This window comes from Neomonachus schauinslandi, chromosome 3 (assembly GCF_002201575.2).
Source record: "Neomonachus schauinslandi chromosome 3, ASM220157v2, whole genome shotgun sequence".
Lineage (NCBI taxonomy): Eukaryota > Metazoa > Chordata > Mammalia > Carnivora > Phocidae > Neomonachus > Neomonachus schauinslandi.
The window spans coordinates 83865278-83884988 of record NC_058405.1 but is presented as its reverse complement, the minus strand read 5'-3'; the positions used below and the strand labels follow the sequence as shown (position 1 = coordinate 83884988).

General features: G+C 35.4%; 1 protein-coding gene across 1 annotated transcript in view; it reads left to right on the top strand.

The window, feature by feature from the left end:
* Positions 1-19711, top strand: part of UGGT1 (UDP-glucose glycoprotein glucosyltransferase 1) — a 112041-nt gene that overhangs the window by 42714 nt on the left and 49616 nt on the right. The window contains exons 16-20 of the mRNA XM_021695812.2: positions 38-173; positions 2089-2220; positions 8722-8886; positions 17048-17168; positions 19533-19631. Of these exons, the coding sequence (XP_021551487.1) occupies positions 38-173; positions 2089-2220; positions 8722-8886; positions 17048-17168; positions 19533-19631 (653 nt within the window). The remainder of the gene's footprint in view (positions 1-37; positions 174-2088; positions 2221-8721; positions 8887-17047; positions 17169-19532; positions 19632-19711) is intronic.

Below are 19711 nucleotides of genomic sequence, written 5' to 3'. Positions count from 1 at the left end.
TTCTTTTTCTTCTTTTTGCCCTTCCCCCTCTCCCCAGAATTGGTTTAATCTTTGTGGTTAATGACTCTGAAGATGTTGATGGGATGCAAGATGCTGGAGTGGCTATTCTGAGAGCGTATAATTATGTTGCCCAAGAAGTGGATGATTATCATGCCTTCCAAACTCTGACACATGTATGTTTTCAATCAAAATGGCGAATAATTTTCTTAATTTAACTTACTCTAAGAACCAGTATGAGTTAAGAGGATTTTATATTTCTGTAAAGAGAAAAAGCTTGATAAATTATTCTCTCAACCTTTGTGTTTTATATTTAAGGAGTTGCTTTTACTGATTTACTGATGTTAATAAATTGCTGTGATCTCAGCTAAGATAAGATTCCTTAGGAGCCCTACTAATGTACCTTATTAGTCTTCTGCCTTTTGGTGACTTGAAAACACTAATTAATTTTTCTTTTTTTTTTTTGTAAATGTGATGTTCTCTGTTTAAAAAAATGTTTGCTTTTTTTCCTTTTAAGGTCTTTATGATATTTTCATTTAATTAATATTCAAATCATAAATTCTTATTGTCTATTTTCTCCATATTTTTACCTTGGGAACTGAAATACCCTGAGTTTTATATATACTTAAGATACTTTCTTCAGTTCAAACAAGGAACTCTCTTGTTTTCTTTTTTTTCTATTTTTGAATATAAAAAATTTATAAATAATAGTTCTTTTGCTTACAGATTAGTGGTAATTATTAGAAAACCATCTTTAAAGCAGTTGATTTTCACCACTTATTTTTTAACCTATAAACATGTCAGCCTGCTGTTTATTATGTTTGTTATATTTATTGTTTAGAGATTCAGTCTGGAGTATTTTTTATTAGTTAAAATGTTCATTTATTTATTTGGCTAACATCTATTAGAGACTAAAGGCCTGGTACTAGCTGCAAGGGATAAAAAGAAGAGTAAGACTTCACCCCTGTCCTCAAAGACCTTACATTCTAGTGGGGGACATGTCCATGCAGATGGTTAATGCACTGTGGGAAGCACAGCCAACTGTGGCAGCACTAGACCTCACTCTACTAGGGATGGCATTGTTGTGGAGTGGGAAGTTGTCCCAGCTGAGTGTAGGAGGAAAAACAGGAGTCAGTTGAACAATGGCTGCAAATCAGAGGTAGTGATTTCCTTTGTCTGTATGGCTGAGAGGGGAACCTATTTGTCGAGGCTGTCAGGCCAGGCAATGAGTGTCCAGCTTGCAGAGGTTAAACTCCAGTTAAAAACATCATTCTGATGCATGTATGGAGACGGGTCTGATGGAGGGTAGACAGTGGCAGGGATAGTGGTTGGTGAGCTGTTGCTGGGATCTCTTAGAGATGATGGTGAAGGTGGTTAGCAATAGGGCCATAGAGAAAGAAGTAAGTTCAGAAGGATTTGCTGAGGATGTGTTTTAAAGTCTGCTTTTTAAAGTTGTTCCCCCACTCCCATAGCTGTGTATATGAAGGATGTATATGTATATGAGTTTTCATTTTTTCAAATTTTTATTTGCAACAGCAAAAACATTGTGTGTTCATTGTAAAATTTTTAAAAAATAATATTAAAGTGTATCGATTTAAAATTTCTCTGTCTTTCCCTTTCCTAATCCTGCTCCTTAAAGACAGCCACTATTAGAAGGTTGTCTTATATCCTTCTAGGTGTTTAACTGTATATAGACACAGTTGTGTTGTTATTTGTTTTATATCTGCTTTTTAAAAACAAGGTTTTTGCCATACATATTTTATAACTTTCGCCCCCCTAAACATCATGGCCAAGAGTTCTTATTTCAAGGATTATGTAAAGGTGTTCAGATTTTTAAAAAATTAACACATTTTTGCATTTGGGACTTAACGTGAGTATGAGCTGATTGGGTCATTTTAAGAATATGTAGTTTCTAATATAAGAAGGTATCTTAAGGAAGTATATGAAAAAGGGAGAATTGCTAACCTGTTGCATTTCACCTTTCAAGAAAAATAGCCATGTTTTCTCTCTACATTCAGAAATCTTTTGTAATAAACATTCTGAAATTTGGATTTAAAAGTGCGTTTGGTTGCCTGATTTTTCTTTCTTCAGATATATAACAAAGTAAGGACTGGAGAAAAAGTAAAAGTTGAACATGTGGTCAGTGTCCTAGAGAAGAAGTATCCATATGTTGAAGTGAATAGCATTTTGGGGATTGACTCTGCTTATGATCAGAATCGGAAGGTAAGAAATTCTTTTGCGCTTCTCATTTTACCACAACGCTATGCTTTCCTTACCTCCCTTTTTTGGGGAGTTGTTATTAATAAGGGTAGTGGTGGTTAAAGTATTTAGGTACTTAGCATTTAACAATTTAGAAACCAGGTTACTTTTTTGTGTTTGCGAATGCAGTTTATATTTCAATTTTGTGACAATATCATTGATTTTTAGCTGGCATATTAACTATTAAATTGAAAAACAAATTTCTTTTACACAGTGCAGTGGTAGTACTTGTGTGATGTATATTCCACATAAAAGCTATTAGAAGTGTATAATGTATGCTTGCCAGGATATGACTTACAATATTGATGTTGTTTAGGCTAAAGATAAAAATATATTAAGAAATGTAATAAAGCAGAATGGCAAAGTATGGTAATGAGGATATAGGGAAATATTTAAAAATTTTATTTAAAGATAATACTATTTTTTGTGCGACATTAAATACAGTAAAAGGACCTTTATCTGTTGCAAGCAGGAACAAGGTAGTCAGTTTATTGAAAATAAATGTTCAGGCAAGGAATCTAAATACATTTTTGAGACATTTTAATTTAAAACAATAAAAATGTATTTATGAACTTTTTTTACTTTTAAGTGAAGGAGATGTTTCTTCATGGTTCAGTCTTCGTAGGTTGTATGTCTTTAGAAGTGTATCCATTACTTCTTGGTTACCCAGTTTGTTGGTATAAAATTGTTCATAGAAGTCTCATGATACTTTGCATTTCTGTGGTGTCAGTTGTAATGTCTCCTGTTTTCTGATTTTATTTACTTAATTTTTTTCTCTTTTTTCTTAGTCTAGCTAAAGGTTTGCCAATTTTGTATCTTTTAAAAAACAGCTTAGTTAACTTTTCTATTTGTTTTTCTGGTCTCTGATCTTTCCTTCTTTCAGCTAAATTTGGGTTTAGTTCTTCTTCTTTCCTAGTGTCTGGTGGTGTAAAGTTAGGCTTTTTATTTGAGATCCTTCTTTTTTCTTAATGTTGGCATTTATCACTATAAAATTCCTTCTCAGAACTACTTTTTCTGCATCCTTTAAGTTTTGGTGCATTATATTTCCATTTTTGTTTATTTCAAGATGTTTCTTTATTTCACTTTTCATTTATTCTTTGACTCACTGATTAAGGAGTTTGTTGTTTAATTTCTACATATTTGTAAATTTTCCAGCTTTCCTCATGTTACTGATTTCTAGAATATTTCATATGTGCTTAAGAAGCCATGTATTCTGCTGCTGTTGGGTGGAATATTCTATATATGTCTTTTAGGTCCATTTGGTTTAAAGTATAATTAAATTCCAGTGTTTCTTCACTAATTTCTGTTTGGATTATTTATTGGATTATCTTTTTGGATTATTTATGTTGTTGACAGTGAGGTATTGAATTCCTCTACTCACATTGTGTTGTTGTCTGTTTCTCCCTTGAGATTTGTTACAAGTGTGTTTTCTGTTGCTGCTTTTAATATTTTCTCTTTGTCTTTGATTTTTTAACAGTTTTATTATAATGTGTCTTGCAGAGGATCTCTTTGATTTTGTTTGGTGACCTATAAGCTTCATGAACTTGAATAATCAAATCTCTCCCAGATTTGGGGACTTCTCAACCATTATTTCTTTAAATAAGCTTTTTGATCCCTTCTCAAACCTCTTGTCTCCTTCTGGAACTCTAGTAATTTGCAAATCATCTAGATAACATTTCTTTCATTCTTTTTTTCTTGTTGTTCTCCTCTGGATAATTTCAAAGTTCCTGTCTTCTAACTTACAGATTCTTTCTTCTGCTTGATCCATTCTGATAATAATGCTATTTCATTTTTCCTTTCATTTATTGTGTTCTTTGGCTCCAAAATATCTGTTTGGTTCTTTTTTATTATTTCTCTCTCTCTTACTAAACTTTAAATTTTGTTTGTGTGGTTTTTTTTATTTTGTTGAATTATCTTTCTGTGTTTTCTTGTAATTGAGTTTCCCTTTATAAACAACTTTTTTGAATTCTTTATTGGGTAAATCACAGATGTCCATTTCTTTGGAATTGGTTACTGAAAGATTATTGCTATCCTTTGGTGCTATCATGTTTTCTTGATATTCCTTGCAGTTTCATGTTGCTTTTTTGCATTTGAGGTAGCAGTCACCTCCCACAGTCTTTACCTACTGCCTTTGGGAGAGAAGTACCTTTTGTCAGACCTGCTAGGAATTCTGAGGCTTTCTCAGGCCATCTGTGGATACATATACTCCATACTTGTTCTTTCTTGTACAGAATTCTTAAGCATGCCTAATTTTCGATTCTACAGTGCCCAAGGCTGGGTGCTGACTGCCCTTCTTTTGTTTTCCCCAAGGTGGCCCTAACACTCCAATATTTTGTCTCTCTGGCCCACACGTTTGGGCTGGTTTTCTGTGCTTGCTCACTAGCCATCTGGTTAAAGCTTACTCTTGCCAGCACTGTCAGAAGCATATACAGGGAACTGGCCACAGGGTGAGGGTGAGTGTAGGTGGGGTGTGTCCGTGAGCCATTTGGTGGAATCTGTGGATGAAGTGTCCCCAGTGGCTCATGGGTGGGCGGGCTTCTTGTTGGAGTCCGTGATGCAGTAAGTAGGATCCATCCCCTTTAAATGCTTTCTTAGTACTGTCTGCTGCCCTCTTCCAGCTTCTTTCTACCCCCAGTCACACAGTTCACAATTCAGTACTCTAGATGGGGTAAGAGAGAAATGAGCCTCTTTGGCAGTATTCCTTATAGTGGGGGAAGTTGAGTGCTTGCCTGCCTGCTCACTTGCTCTCAGTTTCCCCCCTGCGGGAGAAATCATGGGCCCAGAAGATCTCTCTTGGCCCTAAGCTGTGCTGCTTTGGGGGAGGGCTGATGGGAGTGAAGTTAGACTGTTCTTCTTATCTTTTCCAATGCATTCAATCTCATATTTTTTAAAAATTTATTTTATTTTATTTTTTTAAAGATTTTATTTACTTGAGAGAGAGAGAGAGTGGGAGAGCACAAGCAGGGAGAGTGGCACGCAGAGGGAGAAGCAGGCTTCCCACTGAGCCGGGAGCCCGACATGGGACTCGATCCCAGGACCCTGGGATCATGACCTGAGCCGAAGGCAGATGCTTAACCAACTGAGCCACCCAGGCGCCCTCATATTTTTTTTGCTCCAGTGGGTTCTCAGGCTATGGCTAGGAGGGACTGGAGCCAGTTGATGAGCCAATGCAGGGTCCACAGATGGGGTTGAAATCTGTATGTCTGTTACGTGATGCATGGGTGGGTGAACCTTCTTCTGGGTTCCTTGGCATATGGTGCTGGATCCCAAACCTTCCACAAAGGCACTTTTGTCTGTGGATACATGCCAAATTGTTGTTCAGGATTGGGAAGCACCAATGAGTTATGTTCTCTTCAGCCACGATACTGATGGCACTCATGCTTTAGTGTTAAGTCTCCTTGTTTTAAAGTGTATTAAGTCAGGTTTAGTGTTGCGGCTGGTCATGAGGTCTATTCAGGGTAGACTGAACATGGTTCCATTGTTCTATTGTATCCTTCCGTTCACTCACTTGCCTTACGTGTTATTTAAAATAAAACTGATATGGTACCCAGTGATTTTCTAGATAGACATGAACAGTAAGAATAATACTCCGTAGAAAAAGAATAGATGAAATAAAAGGAAAGAAGGGCCACTTTGGGAATGCCAAAGAATTGAGGGAATTCATGAAGTTTTCTCATATTTTACATTTGGAAAATATGTAACTTTCTTTTTTAATTTTTAATTTTATTTTTTTTCCCTTGGAAGGGAGAAGTGCCTGATTTTACCCCAGTGTGCTTGCTTGCTTGCTCTTTACCATTTTAACATTAGATCTTACATTGTTTAAAAAATTTTTTTAATTCAAGTATAATTAACATACAGTATTATATTAGTTTCAGATGTACAGTATAATGATCCAACAATTCTGTACACTACTCAGTGCTCGTCATGATAAATGTACTCTTGATCCCCTTTATTTAACTCATCTCCTCACCTGGAAAACGTTTCACTTTAATTTTCTCTCATCCTACTGAAGAAACAGTACACATTTCCTTTTCATTGTGGATGATTGCTATGTCAAAGGTATTTTCTTGAGAAATATTAGACAAATTGATAAAAAGGATATTTTTATATGTTTTGAAATCTTGATTTTACTGATGAATCAAATATATGTGTCACAAACCTAGCTCCTCAGTAATTTCCCAGTCTTGGCTCTTTTCCTCATCTGTACTGATTAGAGGCCCTTCCTATGTAAGCAAATGATCTTAGACCACTTAATTTCCTAGGTATTTGAGTAAACATACTTTCATGACAAGGATGTTGTGAGATTCCCAGAAGTCCTAAGAATCTAATGATTAATAAGATTTTCAAAACTGTGGCAGCTGTGCCTCCACCTGAAAAAGCCCAAGAAAAAGATTCTTTTGAAAAATTTTTAAGGAGGAATAATATCATTTAGCAATTGTTATTACACTTGTAAATATCTGTGCTGGGGTGCCTGGGTGGCTTAGTTGGTTAAGCAGCCGACTTGATTTCAGCTCAGGTCATGATCTCAGGGTCCTGGGATCAAACCCTGCATCGGGCTCTGTGCTGGGCGGAGAGTCTGCTTTAGGATTCTCTCTCCCTCTGCCCCTCCCCCTTTGTGCATGTGCGTGTGTGCTCTCTCTCTCTCTCTCTCTCTCTCTCTCATTCTCAAATAAGTAAATAAAAGTCTTTAAATAAATATCTGTACCTTTTGTATAAATCTGAAGCTATGATATCCTCCGTCTATGGTATTTGAAAGTTGTAATTATTTGTACTAGGCAGTATAATTAAAGTAGCATTTTTAAACGGAAGATAATGTAGTCTGATAGGTGTATGTTTATATCTTTCAAGCTAATAAGATAGATAATGATATTTAAGAAAAGTCCTAACTTATACATGTAGACATTTTGCGTTTGGCATGTTAACTCTGAGTCCTTATTAATTTCAGTTATCATTGTGAGTAGCTCATTCATAAGACCTCGCCTGTAATTATTAAGGTTTTTAAATTATTTATAGTTAACATTTTTTTAGTTATTGATAGAAAGTCTCATGTAATTTTTAAGTTTGCCTTTTTGGTAATTAGGCTGCATTCTGTTATTTGGTCTGGTAAATTTTTTATGGTTTGTAAGAAAAGAAGGTATATATAGTCAAAACATCTCCCTCCCACTCCTGATTTTCACTCAGTTGCCATTTCCAGAGAAAACCAGTGTCATTTCTTATTGTTGCTTAAGAGTTATAATATGGGTTTTGTTTTGTTTTGTTGGGGGATAATTTTCAAAACTCAAAGTATGTTAAAATTGAGTTTTTAATGAATGTCTTTGAAATAGTTGAGACATCGAAGAACAGAATTAACATGGTAAGAATTTTAGAAGTGTAAATTTTAAAAGTATAAACTATAATATATGGAAGTGGCAGAAATCAACATAGAAGACCTTTCTGCCTGTGCAGAAAGTCTGTACCATTAGTTACTATTGTGGCTAGATCTGATTAGGAACTAAGTAGTCTTTGCTGTTGTTGATTGTCAGTTACCCAATTGAAGTACTTTTCTATTTATATATAAATGTGTATAATTCTGCTATTTTCAGAAAGTATTAGTTATAAGATATCTAACAAGTATGTTTTAAGGAATCCTTTTTACATCTTGGGTAGTAATGTATGTTTTACTTTGACAAGTTAGTTATGGATTTTTGGTTGATATCTAGGGGGAATGTACCCCAATACTGACCACCAGAGAAGAGTGTTCATCTTAGATATATTTACCTTTTTGTTGGCCTGACATTTCCCTGCTAAGGAACCTCTTTTGTCTTGGAGAAGGAAAAAGATTGGGCTTAGTATATTATAGGGCAATTTTCAAGCACTGTTTTACCACTAGCCTTGTTTTGTTTTCTAAAGTGTAATTTCTATTTTAGTGATAGGGATCCTTTTAAGTTTAGATTGGGGTGTAAATATTTCATCTCAGGCTATCTGCCCAGGAACACTCATAATTTATGGCAGTCTGTCATTGTGCTGCCCATTATGGTAGCATCTAGCCACATGTGGCTTTTAAAATGAAAATTAATTAATTTCAGCTGCTCAATAGTTACATGTGGTTAGTGGCTACTGCATTGGACAGCAAAGATAGAATATCTCCATCATTGTTGAAAGGTCTGTTATATGTCTTGACTATAGTATATGTAATTAAAGTTTGGTAGCCTGGGTAGCTTAAAATTACCCTCACCCCCAAATCACTTCCTAATGTGCAAGGTTTTGTGGTTTTACAAAAACTCAGTAATCATTTTCAAATTACCCAGTAGTATATTAACTATGTTTCTTCTGATATTTCTTTAAAGGCATTTCTTTTGTTATTTCTTGGTGACCATATTTCTGTTGATTTTACTTTTCTCATTAGCACATATATGTATGAAAACTATGCTTTGTTCCATTTGTCTCATGAAGGACAAAAAATGTTTGTGGTCCCTTGTGTTTCAGGAAGCGAGAGGCTACTATGAGCAGACTGGGGTTGGTCCACTGCCTATTGTTCTGTTCAATGGAATGCCCTTTGAAAAGGAACAGTTAGATCCTGATGAGTTGGAAACCATCACAATGCATAAAATCCTGGAGACCACAACCTTCTTCCAAAGAGCAGTGTACTTGGTGAGTGGTATTTCAAGGGTGATTTTGAAAGAGAATGGTTTGCTTATATTTTTGTAGGCTCTGTAGTAAGCAATAAGATTCTTTAAGTATTACTCTTTTTTATACATCACTTGTAATTGGTTTGTGGATTCCCAGGAAGTTGTGCTATAATGAAAATATTCACAAGACTTTGTGCATTGTATTTGAAATAGCTAAGTTTATTGTTGTCAAGGTTAAATGTTTATTTAAGAGACATTTGTTCTACTTGTAAGGAATTTTGACTTTGGAAAGACTCAAATATATATATATAATCATACAATTTATATATATGTATAAAATAGTTATTGTTGAGACATAATTCACATGCCATAAAATTCAGTCTTTTAAAGTGGACAATTCAATGTATTTAATGTATACACAGAGTTTATACAAGTATAACCTCTGACTGATGTTAGAACATTATCATCACCCCTAAAATCCAATGCCCTGTAGCATTCACTCTGCATTTGTTTCTACCCTAGACCCTGGCAACTACAAATCTGTTTTCTTTCTCTATGGATTTGCCTATTTGAGACATTTAATATAAATGAAATCATACAATATGTGGTCTTATGTGTCTCATTTCTTTCACTTAGTGTAATGTTTTCAAGGTTACCCAGTAGGAGCGTGTGTCAGTACTTCGTTTCTTTTAATGGCCAAATAATAGTTTCTTGAATGGATATACCATATTTTAAAAATCCATTCATCATTTGTTATAAATTTAGGTTTCTACTTTGTGGCTACTATGAATAATGCTGCTATAAACAATCATGTACAAGTTTTTGTGTAGACATATGTTCTCATTTGTCTTGTGTGTATACCTAGGAGGAGAATTGCCTGTTTAGTAATTCTGTTTTTAACAGGCTGTTTTCCAAAGCGGCTGCACCATTATACATTGCTACCAGCAATGTATGCTGGTTCTATTTTCTCCACATTCTAGCCAACGCTTGATACTGTCTGTCTCTTTGATTATAGCCTAGTGGGTATAAAGTGGTATCTCATTGTGGTTTTGACCTGCATTACTCAAACATGAATAATGTTGAGCATTGTTTCCTGGGCTTATTGACTATTTATATCTTTTTTTTGGAGAAATGTCTATTAAAATTATTTGCCTGTGTTTAATTGGGTTACTTGTTTTGTTACTGTTATGAGTTCTCTATGTGTTCCGGGTACTAATCCCTTATATATAGTAGGATTTGTCAGTATTTTTCTAATTTCTGGTTTGTCTTTTCATTTTCTTGGTGGTCAGTCTTTTAAAGGACAGATGCTGGGGCGCCTGGGTGGCTCAGTTGGTTAAGCGACTGCCTTCGGCTCAGGTCATGATCCTGGAGTCCCGGGATTGAGTTCCGCATCAGGCTCCCTGCTCAGTAGGGAGTCTACTTCTCCCTCTGACCCTCCTCCCTCTCATGCTCTCTGTCTCTCATTCTCTCTCTTGCAAATAAATAAAATCTTAAAAAAAAAAAAAAATTTAAAGGACAGATGCTTTAAATTTTGATTAAGTCCAATTTACTTTTTTTTCTTTTGTTGCTTGTGCTATTTGTATGAAATTATTGCTTAATTCTAGGTTATGATGATTTATACCTATGTTTTCTTTTGAGTGTTTTATAGTTTTTTCTCTTTAACATTTAGTTCTTGGATGTATTTTCAGTTAGTTTTTATATGTGGTGTGAGGTAGAAGTCCACATTTTTTTCTCATATACAGTTTGGCATGCAACTGAATGTCTTTTGGGATATTCAGTTGTCCCAGTACTATTTATTGAAAAGAATGCTCTTCTCCCATTAAAGTATCATGGCACTCTTGTAAAAAATAAATTAACCAATAATGTATAGGTTTATTTTTGGACTGCCTATTGTTTTTCATTCGCCTATATGTTTGTTCCTATGTAAGTACCTCACAGTCTTGATTACTACTGTAATCAAGTGTGAGTTTTCCAACTTTGGGTTTTTCTTTCTCTTTTTTCTTTTTTTAAAGATTGTTTGGCTGGTCTGTATCCCCTTCATTTTCATATGAATCTTAAGATTAGTTTGTCAGTATATGCAAAAAAAGGCCACTGGGTTTCAATAGGAATTGCATTGAATCTGTAGATCAGTTTGGGGAGTATTGACATCTTAGCAATATTGAATTTTCTAACCCATGAGCCCAGGATGTGTTTCCATTTATTTAGGTCTTGTTATTCTTTCAGTGATGTTTTGTAGTTTCCAATGAAGGAGTCTTACACTTCTCTCATTAAATTTATTTGTTAATATTTTGTTCTTTTTGATGCTATTATAAATGGAATTATTTCCTTAATTTAATTTTTGGATAGTTCATTGATAGTGAATAGAAATACAGTTGATTTTTGTATATTGATCTTCTATGCTGCAACCTTGTTGAACTTGTTTATTCTAAAGCTTTTTTTAAAAAAATTCTATATAGAAAATATTGTCATCTTACAGATGACAAAAGCATGTCATCTGTAAGTAGAGATAGTTTTGATTCTTCCTTTTCAATCAGGGTGTCTTTATCTCTTTTTTATTTTTTCTTTTCTTGTCTCATTGCCTGTCTAGAACTTCCTAGTACCATGCTGAATAGAAGGAGTGTGAATGAACATCCTTGTTTTGTTCCCAGTCTTAGGGGGGAAAGCTTTAGTCTTTCACCTGTAAGTATATTAGCTACAGGGTTTTTGCGGATTCCCTTTGTCAGTTTTTGGAAGTTTTCTTCTATTCTTAGTTTATTGATTTTTTTTTATCATCAACATGTTGGATTTTGTCAAATACTCTTTCTATGTCTGTAGAGATGATCATGTGATTTTTGTCCTTTATCTGTTAATATTATGTGATTTTTATGTATTGTTTATATAATTGTTACATTTTTTATATCAATTAATTTCACTAGTATCCCAAATCTTTGCTCTTATATAGCTCTATTTATTCCCCATGTTATGTTGTTATGGTCATACAAATTACATCTGTCTATATTATATGCCCATCAGCACCAATTTATAAGTGTTGCCTTTTATAGTTGTCTCATAAGTGAAATAGAAAAAGAGTTACAAACAGAAGTATATTCAGACCCTTTTTATATTTACCTATGTAGTTATTTTTACTTGTGCTCTTAATTATTTTGTGGGGATTCAGGTTAGTGTCTTGTGTCCTTTCATTTTAACCTGAGGAAATCTTAGTGTTTATTTTGGGTTAGATCTGCCAGTGAAAAATTCTCTCTGTTTGTTTTTCTCTCTTTAGCCAGAACACATTCTGGCTAAAAATGCAGGGGCACTTAATACCCTTCTCAGTTTCATGGGGGGAAAGATAATAGAATCTTTATGTTTGGAACCTTCCCAAACCTTGCCCTATGCACCTCACCATTTGGCTGGTTCACATTTGCATTATTTTATTATCATAACACAAATTATAAGCATAGAACTATCCTGAACTCTGTAAGGTATTCTAGCAAATTACCAAAACTGAGAAGGGTATTAAGTGCCCCTGCATTTTTAGCCAGTTCATACTAAGTGATGGTGACTTGGAGACCCCCAAACTTGTGGCTGGTGTCTGAAGTGAGGGCAACCTTGTAGGAAATTGTGTCCTTAAACTGTCACATTTGGCCTAATTCTGAGTAGTCTGGTGTAAGAAGTCATTACAGGCAGAAAGATTATTAGAAAAAATGACTGGAAGGAAAGCCCCTAATTTTGAAAAATGACTGGAAGGAAAGCCCCTAATTTTGATATTTGATATATGATTTGCAAATATTTTCTATATAGAATTTTTTTTAAAAAATAAAACGCTTATTGCCCTTCCTGCTCATTGGCGTGTGATAGCACATGGGATATTGCCAACCAAGGAAGCTCAGCCAAGTTTTGGTGTCAAGAATTTTTATTGGGGCTTCGTATGTAGCTGTGATTGATAGAATCATTGGCTACCTGATTACCACTATCTCCAGAACATTTTTATCATCTCACACAGCAACTCTTTACCCACTAAACAGTAACACTTCATTGCTGGCCCTCATCAGCCACTGGTAACCACTCTTCTCCTTTTTGTCTATATGAATTTGCCTATTCTAGGTGGCATCATAGAGTAGTTGTCATTTTTGTGTCTTGCTTATTTTAAGGTTCATATGTGTTGTAGCATGTATCACAATTTTCCTTCAATTAAAATTGAATTATATGTATATGCCACATTTATCCATTCATGTGTTGGATATTTGGGTTGTTTCCACCTTTTGGTTATTGTGAATAATGCTGCTGTGAACATTAGTGTACAAATATCTGTTCAAGTCTTTGCTTTCAATTCTTTTGGATATATATCGAGTGGAATTGCTGGATTGTATGGTAATTCTGTCTTTAACATTTTGAGGAACTACCAGATTATTTTTTAAAGCAGCCATACCATTTTACATTCCTACCACCAAATATACAAAAATTTCATTTCTCCGCATCCTCATTAATAGTTCTTTAGTTTCTATTATTTTGATGATGACCATTCTAGATGGTGTGAAGTAGTATCCTATTGTGTTTTTTTATTTTTATTTTTTAATTAAAAAAAATTTTTTTAAAGGTTTTAGTTTATTTTTTGACAGAGAGAGAGACAGCGAGAGAGGGAACACAAGCAGGGGGAGTGGGAGAGGGAGAAGCAGGCTTCCCGTGGAGCAGGGAGCCCGATGCGGGGCTTGATCCCAAGACCCTGGGATCATGACCTGAGCTGAAGGCAGACGCTTAATGACTGAGCCACCCAGGCGCCCCTGGTTGTTTCATGGGGTACAGATCTGTGATTTATCAGTCTTATATAATATGCAGTGCTCATTACAACACATAACCTCCCAATGTCTATCACCCAGTTACTCCCTCCCCACACCTCCCTCCCCTCCAGCAACCCTCAGTTTGTTTCCTGTGATTAAGAGTCTCTTATGGTTTGTCTCCCTCTCTGGTTTCATCTTGTTTCATTTTTTCCTCTCTTCCCCTATGATCCTCTGTCCGTTTCTTAAATTCCACATATCAGTGAGATCATGTGGTAATTGTCTTTCTCTGATTGACTTATTTTGCTTAGCATAATACCCTCTAATTCCATCCACATTGTTGCAAGATTTCATTTTTTTGATGGCTGCATAATATTCCATTGTGTATGTGTGTGTGTGTGTGTGTGCACGCCACTTTTATCCGTTGTGGTTTTTATTTGCGTTTCCTTAAGGACTGATGGGACTGAGCATCTTCATCTTTTCATGTACTTATTGGCCATTTGTTTATCTTCTTTGGAGAAATGTCTATTCAAGTCCTTTACTCCTTTTTGAATTAGGCTCTTTTGTTGTTGAAGTGTAGAGTTCCTTTTGTATTTTGGAAATTTATCCCTTATCAGACATGATTTGCAAATATTTTCTTCTGTTGGTTGTCTTTTTGCTTTTTTTGATAGTGTCCTTTGATGCACAGAAGTTTTGAATTTTGATGAAGTCCAACTTACCTGTTTTTTTTTTGTTGTTGTTGTTGTTGACTGTGATTTTGGTATCATATCTGAGAAATCATTGTCAAATCCAATGTCATGAAGATTTTCCTCAATGTTTTCTTCCAAGAATTTTATAGTTGTAGCTCTTATATTTATGTCTTTGATCTATTTTGAGTTTTATGTGTGGTGTGAGTATGTAAGGGTCCTACTTCATTCTTTTGCATGTGGATATCCAGTTTTCCCAGCACCATTTGTTGAAAAGACCAAGAAAAATATTTTTGAAAACTACTTACCATGCTGATTGTTAATGCATTTATAAAAAAAAACAAACCAAAAACCCCCCCAAAACAAAAAATCCCACCAACCCAAAAAACAAAACCCCAAAACAAAAAAAGTGTTGGCTAAATTCTATTGTATGCTCCCTCATGAATAAGGTAGTTTTGTTAAGGAGTTTGTTCTTCATGCAGCTACTGGAATAAAATGTGAAAACAGTTTTTATTTGACTGAGTGTGGCTTATCTTCCAAAGTTAAGAGTAGTCTAGAAGAAATGATAATTATTTTCTTGGTTCAAGTGATATTAATGAAAAGATAAAAGATAATTCAAACATTTTGGTTTTCTAGCATCCATTTAAAGCATTTCTTTTTCAACGTTGTTGGATGTAAAAATCCAGGAGTTTTTGTTTTTCAGATATCTGTTGTGTAAAAGAATGGTCATTTTCAAATAGTCCCCCTTTGAATGCTAGTTTTCCTCTGTTTCTACTTACATTGCCAGTGAGAAGTTTGGTTTGGTTTAGCTAAAGAAAATTTTATTTGAAATATTATGACAAAAGTCATATGTGCTCCTATACATATTTAGAAAATACTAAATTAGGAGAATATTAAAGTGTCTAAAGTAAAAATGAGAGTTCTTCCTTTCATCAGAATCCCTAGAGAAATAGCCCTTTGTGCCCCCGTGTATATAGAAATAGATATTTACATATGTATTTTTTAGCTTACCTTTCTAATTGAATATATCTTTGCTTTGTGTTTCTGAGCATATAACTCTTTGTCAGTACTTTCGGATTGCTGCATAGTTTTTCTTTTTTCTAAGAATGAACAATAATTTTGGACATTGCTTGTAGAATTTCACTGTTATAAATAGTGCTGTAATGAATAGTCTTACATGTATATCTTTGTAACTTATTTATTTTTTTTTTTGAGAAATACCAGTTATTGGAATTGGTCACAGGGTAATGTACATTTAAAATTTTGAACTAGAGTCACTATAAAAAGGTGTGATATGCAGATGGTGTGAAATTCAAATGTGTTTAGAGGTATAAATGAAGAGAAACTTTCACCCATTCACTCCTGTTCCCCTGCCAGTCATCTTCTCTTTCTAGAAACAACCATTGTGTGTGTGTGTGTGTGTGTGTGTGTGTGTGTGTGTGTGTGTGTGTGTAGATGGGCTGCATTAAAAGGTATGTACATTTAAAATTTTGATAGATGTTGCCAAATTGCCCTCCCTGAGCTAGTTAGGCTTCTAAGTGGAATCAATTCAGATTTATCATAGAGACCAAAGTTGTATACATGGGTGTACATCTATACTAAGTCATCTAGTAACTTTGTAGTCTTTTGAGTTGTATGGTTGGTTCATATGCTCATTATTAGTTTATAGTTTGAGAATTTGCATACAAGTTCTCTGTCTCTCAGGATAAGTAGCCACAGAAGATGCCTAATTGGAGTTTTTTAGACTTTACTGTGTATATTTGATTTACATCTATCTCTCCCTTGAAAATTGCTTTAAAATATGGTTATATTTATATGAAATATTTTGAGTGTGAAGAACTTGCAAGTTTCTATAGCCATTTACGCATGGCTTTGAGATCACCTTAATGAAGTACAAGTATTTCTATATATCTGAGAGGTATGAAAGGGAAGAAAAAATGAGAAATGATTTCTCCTCCCTGAAATATAATTGTGACTCTGGAAATGTAGCATTACTTTGATGCCTGAGATTGAAAAAAGCTTGGGGTGATTTTTGTTTTTTAAGATTTATTTATTTGAAAGAGAGAGTGTATGGGAGGGGAGAGGAGCAGAGGGAGAGAGAGTCTTAAGCAGACTCCGTGCTGAGCATGGAGCCTGACATGGGGCTCGATCTCACCACCCTGAGATCATGATCTGAGCCAAAACCAAGAGTCAGGAGCTCAACCAGCTATGCCACCCAGATGCTCCTTGGAGTGATTTTTATTATAAAATACATTAAGTGCTTGAGAGAAGGCATTTGGCTTTTTCCTTTAGAGAGAGGCTAACTTTGAGCAGCTCTCAGGATGGATTTTTGGTTATGGTAACTTTTACCTAATTTGTAGAGCTTGCTTATTTCTGGGGAAGCACAGTAGTGTGTGGAGAGACCACATAAACTTGGCTTTGCATTTCATACTTGAATCTCCTTAGCTCTGTAACTTTGAGTAAGTTATTCTGTACCTCAGCTTCCATCTTTAAAACGGATCGTCAATAACATCTGTCTCACGTTGTTGAAAGAGTTAAAGATAATATACATACATAACCTGTCAAGCTGTGCTTGGCAATGATAGGAACCTGTAACATGGAAACTTCTGTTTTTAAGTGTTATCAATACATAAGAAGCTATTGATTGTAAAGTTAATGACTTTTTACTTTCTAATAAATTATTATTGCTCTAATTTGTTTAACTCTTATCCTGCCCCCACCCTGTTAATTTTTTTTCATGTAGGGTGAACTGTCCCATGATCAGGATGTGGTAGAGTATATCATGAATCAGCCAAATGTTGTTCCACGAATCAATTCTAGGATTTTGACATCTGAGCGAGAATACCTGGATTTAACAGCAACCAGTAAGAAGCATTTCAGGAACATTTTGGGCTTTTTTTCATTTGTGTTTCAGAATCTTTGCATCTGTTGGATTGCAGTGTTTAGAAGATAACCCAAGATTATGACACAATCTTGTTTTAATTCATTGCACCTTTAGTTCATAACATGAGTCTCTAAATTCATAAGAGTTTTCTCCAAAAAGAGAGAAATTCTTCGTGTATAAATCCTTGTAAACTTAGAAAAATATCCATTGTCTTTTTTTTTTTTTTAGAGAGGGAGGTGGGGAAGGAGAAAATCTTTTTTTTTTTTTTTTAAGATTTATTTTTATTTATTTGACAGAGAGAGACAGTAAGAGCAGGAACACAAGCAGGGGGAGTGGGAGAGGGAGAAGCAGGCTTCCCGTGGAGCAGGGAGCCCGATGCAGGGGCCCAATCCCAGGACCCTGGGATCATGAGCCGAAGGCAGACGCTTAATGACTGAGCCACCCAGGGGCCCTGGAGAGAGAGAATCTTAGGCAGGCTCCACACCTGGTGCAGAACCTCCCAAAACCCTGAGATAATGACCTGAGCCGAAATCAAGAGTAGGACACTTAACTGACTGAACCACCCAGGCACCCCTCCATTGTCTTTTAAATGCCAGCTTTTTAGGCCTTAGGTGATGAGACTACATCTGTATTGTTGACTTTCTTAGTCATAAAGCTGTTAAGCAGCTGTCTTTTCTTCATCCTTGTTCTGGAATCAGCTAGCAGTGATGTGGACAAACACCCCGGGTGGTTTTACTCTGAGAGGCTAGGAATGCCTATCTAAAAATAAACCTTCATTGAGATAAAGTGTACATGCCATAAAACTCAGTCTTTTGCAATCTTATCTACAATTTTTAGTGTATTCTCAAAGTTGTCTAATCATCACTGTTTAATTGTAGAACATATATCATTCCCCCAAAAAGAAACCATGTACCCATTGGTAGCCACTCTCCATTTCCCCTTTTCCTATCCCCTCCACAACTGCTGATCTAGTTTCTGTTTCTAAGGGAGTTTTCTACTAGGTATTTCATATAATTAGGAGCTTTCTGTGACTGGCTTCTTCACTTAGCATAATGTTTTTAAGTTTTATCCATGTTGTGGCATGTCTCAGTACTTTTTTGCCTTTTTATGGCTTATTAATATTTTCTTGTATGGATAGTCCACACAGTCCACACTTGGCTTACCTAATCTTCAATTGATGGGTGTTTACGTTGTTTTCACAAGAATACCTTTTCAGGGATAGTTTTGTGAAGCCCAGATGCCAATTTGTTCCTTATGCCTTTCCTTGCTGCTCTGAAGGCCATTTCAGCAAACAGCTGGAAATAAGGTGGAGCTGTGGTCACTTTGCAGAAGTCTCACTGGGCGAGAAAAGATAGGTGTAACAGAGAAGTACAAGCCACGGGCATTTGCTTTTGTGGTCGGGTGTGATGCACACAGAGCTCTAGGTGTGGTTGTTAGTTTATGGCACCTGTCTCTAATCTACTTGAAGCCGAATTCCCTTTCTTTTAGATAGAGGAAGATGTACATCTCTGCTTATATTTGAAAAAGGAAGTAGTCAGAAAGTGACATAAACTCTTTCTTCATAGTTAGGTTTTAGCTTTTTACCAGAAGTTTTAATAGAGCAAGTCAAGCAGTATTGGGAGTTTTTGTCCTAAATTTTTGTTGTTTCCATCATTTTACTTTATTTTATTTTATTCAGATTTTCTTTATTTATTTGACAGAGAGAGAGCACAAGCAGGCAGAGCAGGAGGGAGAGGGAGAAGCAGGCTCCCCACTGAGCAGGGAGCCCGACGTGAAGGCTTTAAGACTTTTGGTGCTTTCTCCCCTCCCCTACATGATGTCATGAGCTGTGTCTGTCTTACTTACCATTTCTTTCCTTTTACTGGAATATTGACTTAAAGGATAGTAGGTCCTTGGTAAGGTCTGTTGAGTGAAAGGGTAGATGGGTGAGTGGGTGGACAGACATAGAGGGAGGGGTAGGTGAGCCACCTATGCTTGGAGGATGGTGAGAGAAGAGTGGCATTTGTGTTAGAGTGCAAGAATGCATAAGATTGGGGAGATTCTTGGAGATAGAGGGTTTCTGATACAGGATGGAGACCATTTTGTAGGTAGGAAGAAATTACTGGGTAGTTTAGATCAAAGGAATGACTACATGAAACTGGGATTTTAACAAAAGTAACTCGAGGGGAAATGAATGGTAAGAGCATTGTCCGAGGGCAATAATTGTTCAATAAACCTGAAACAATAGATTTCACTCATGTATTTTTATAAATCTTGATTTATAATCAAGGTTATCAGTTGAATATTAACATTAGATTGAATTTAAGCACGTTAATTATAAATCTGTTTCAACTTTCTCTTCCAGATAACTTTTTTGTGGATGACTATGCTAGATTTACTGTTCTGGATTCCCAAGGCAAGACTGCTGCTATAGCCAATAGTATGAACTATCTGACCAAGAAAGGTAATCCATTTTAGGCTTATCTTGGATTCAACATTTTTTTTTTTTTTTTTTTTAGTATTTGTAGAAATATTTAAATCTTC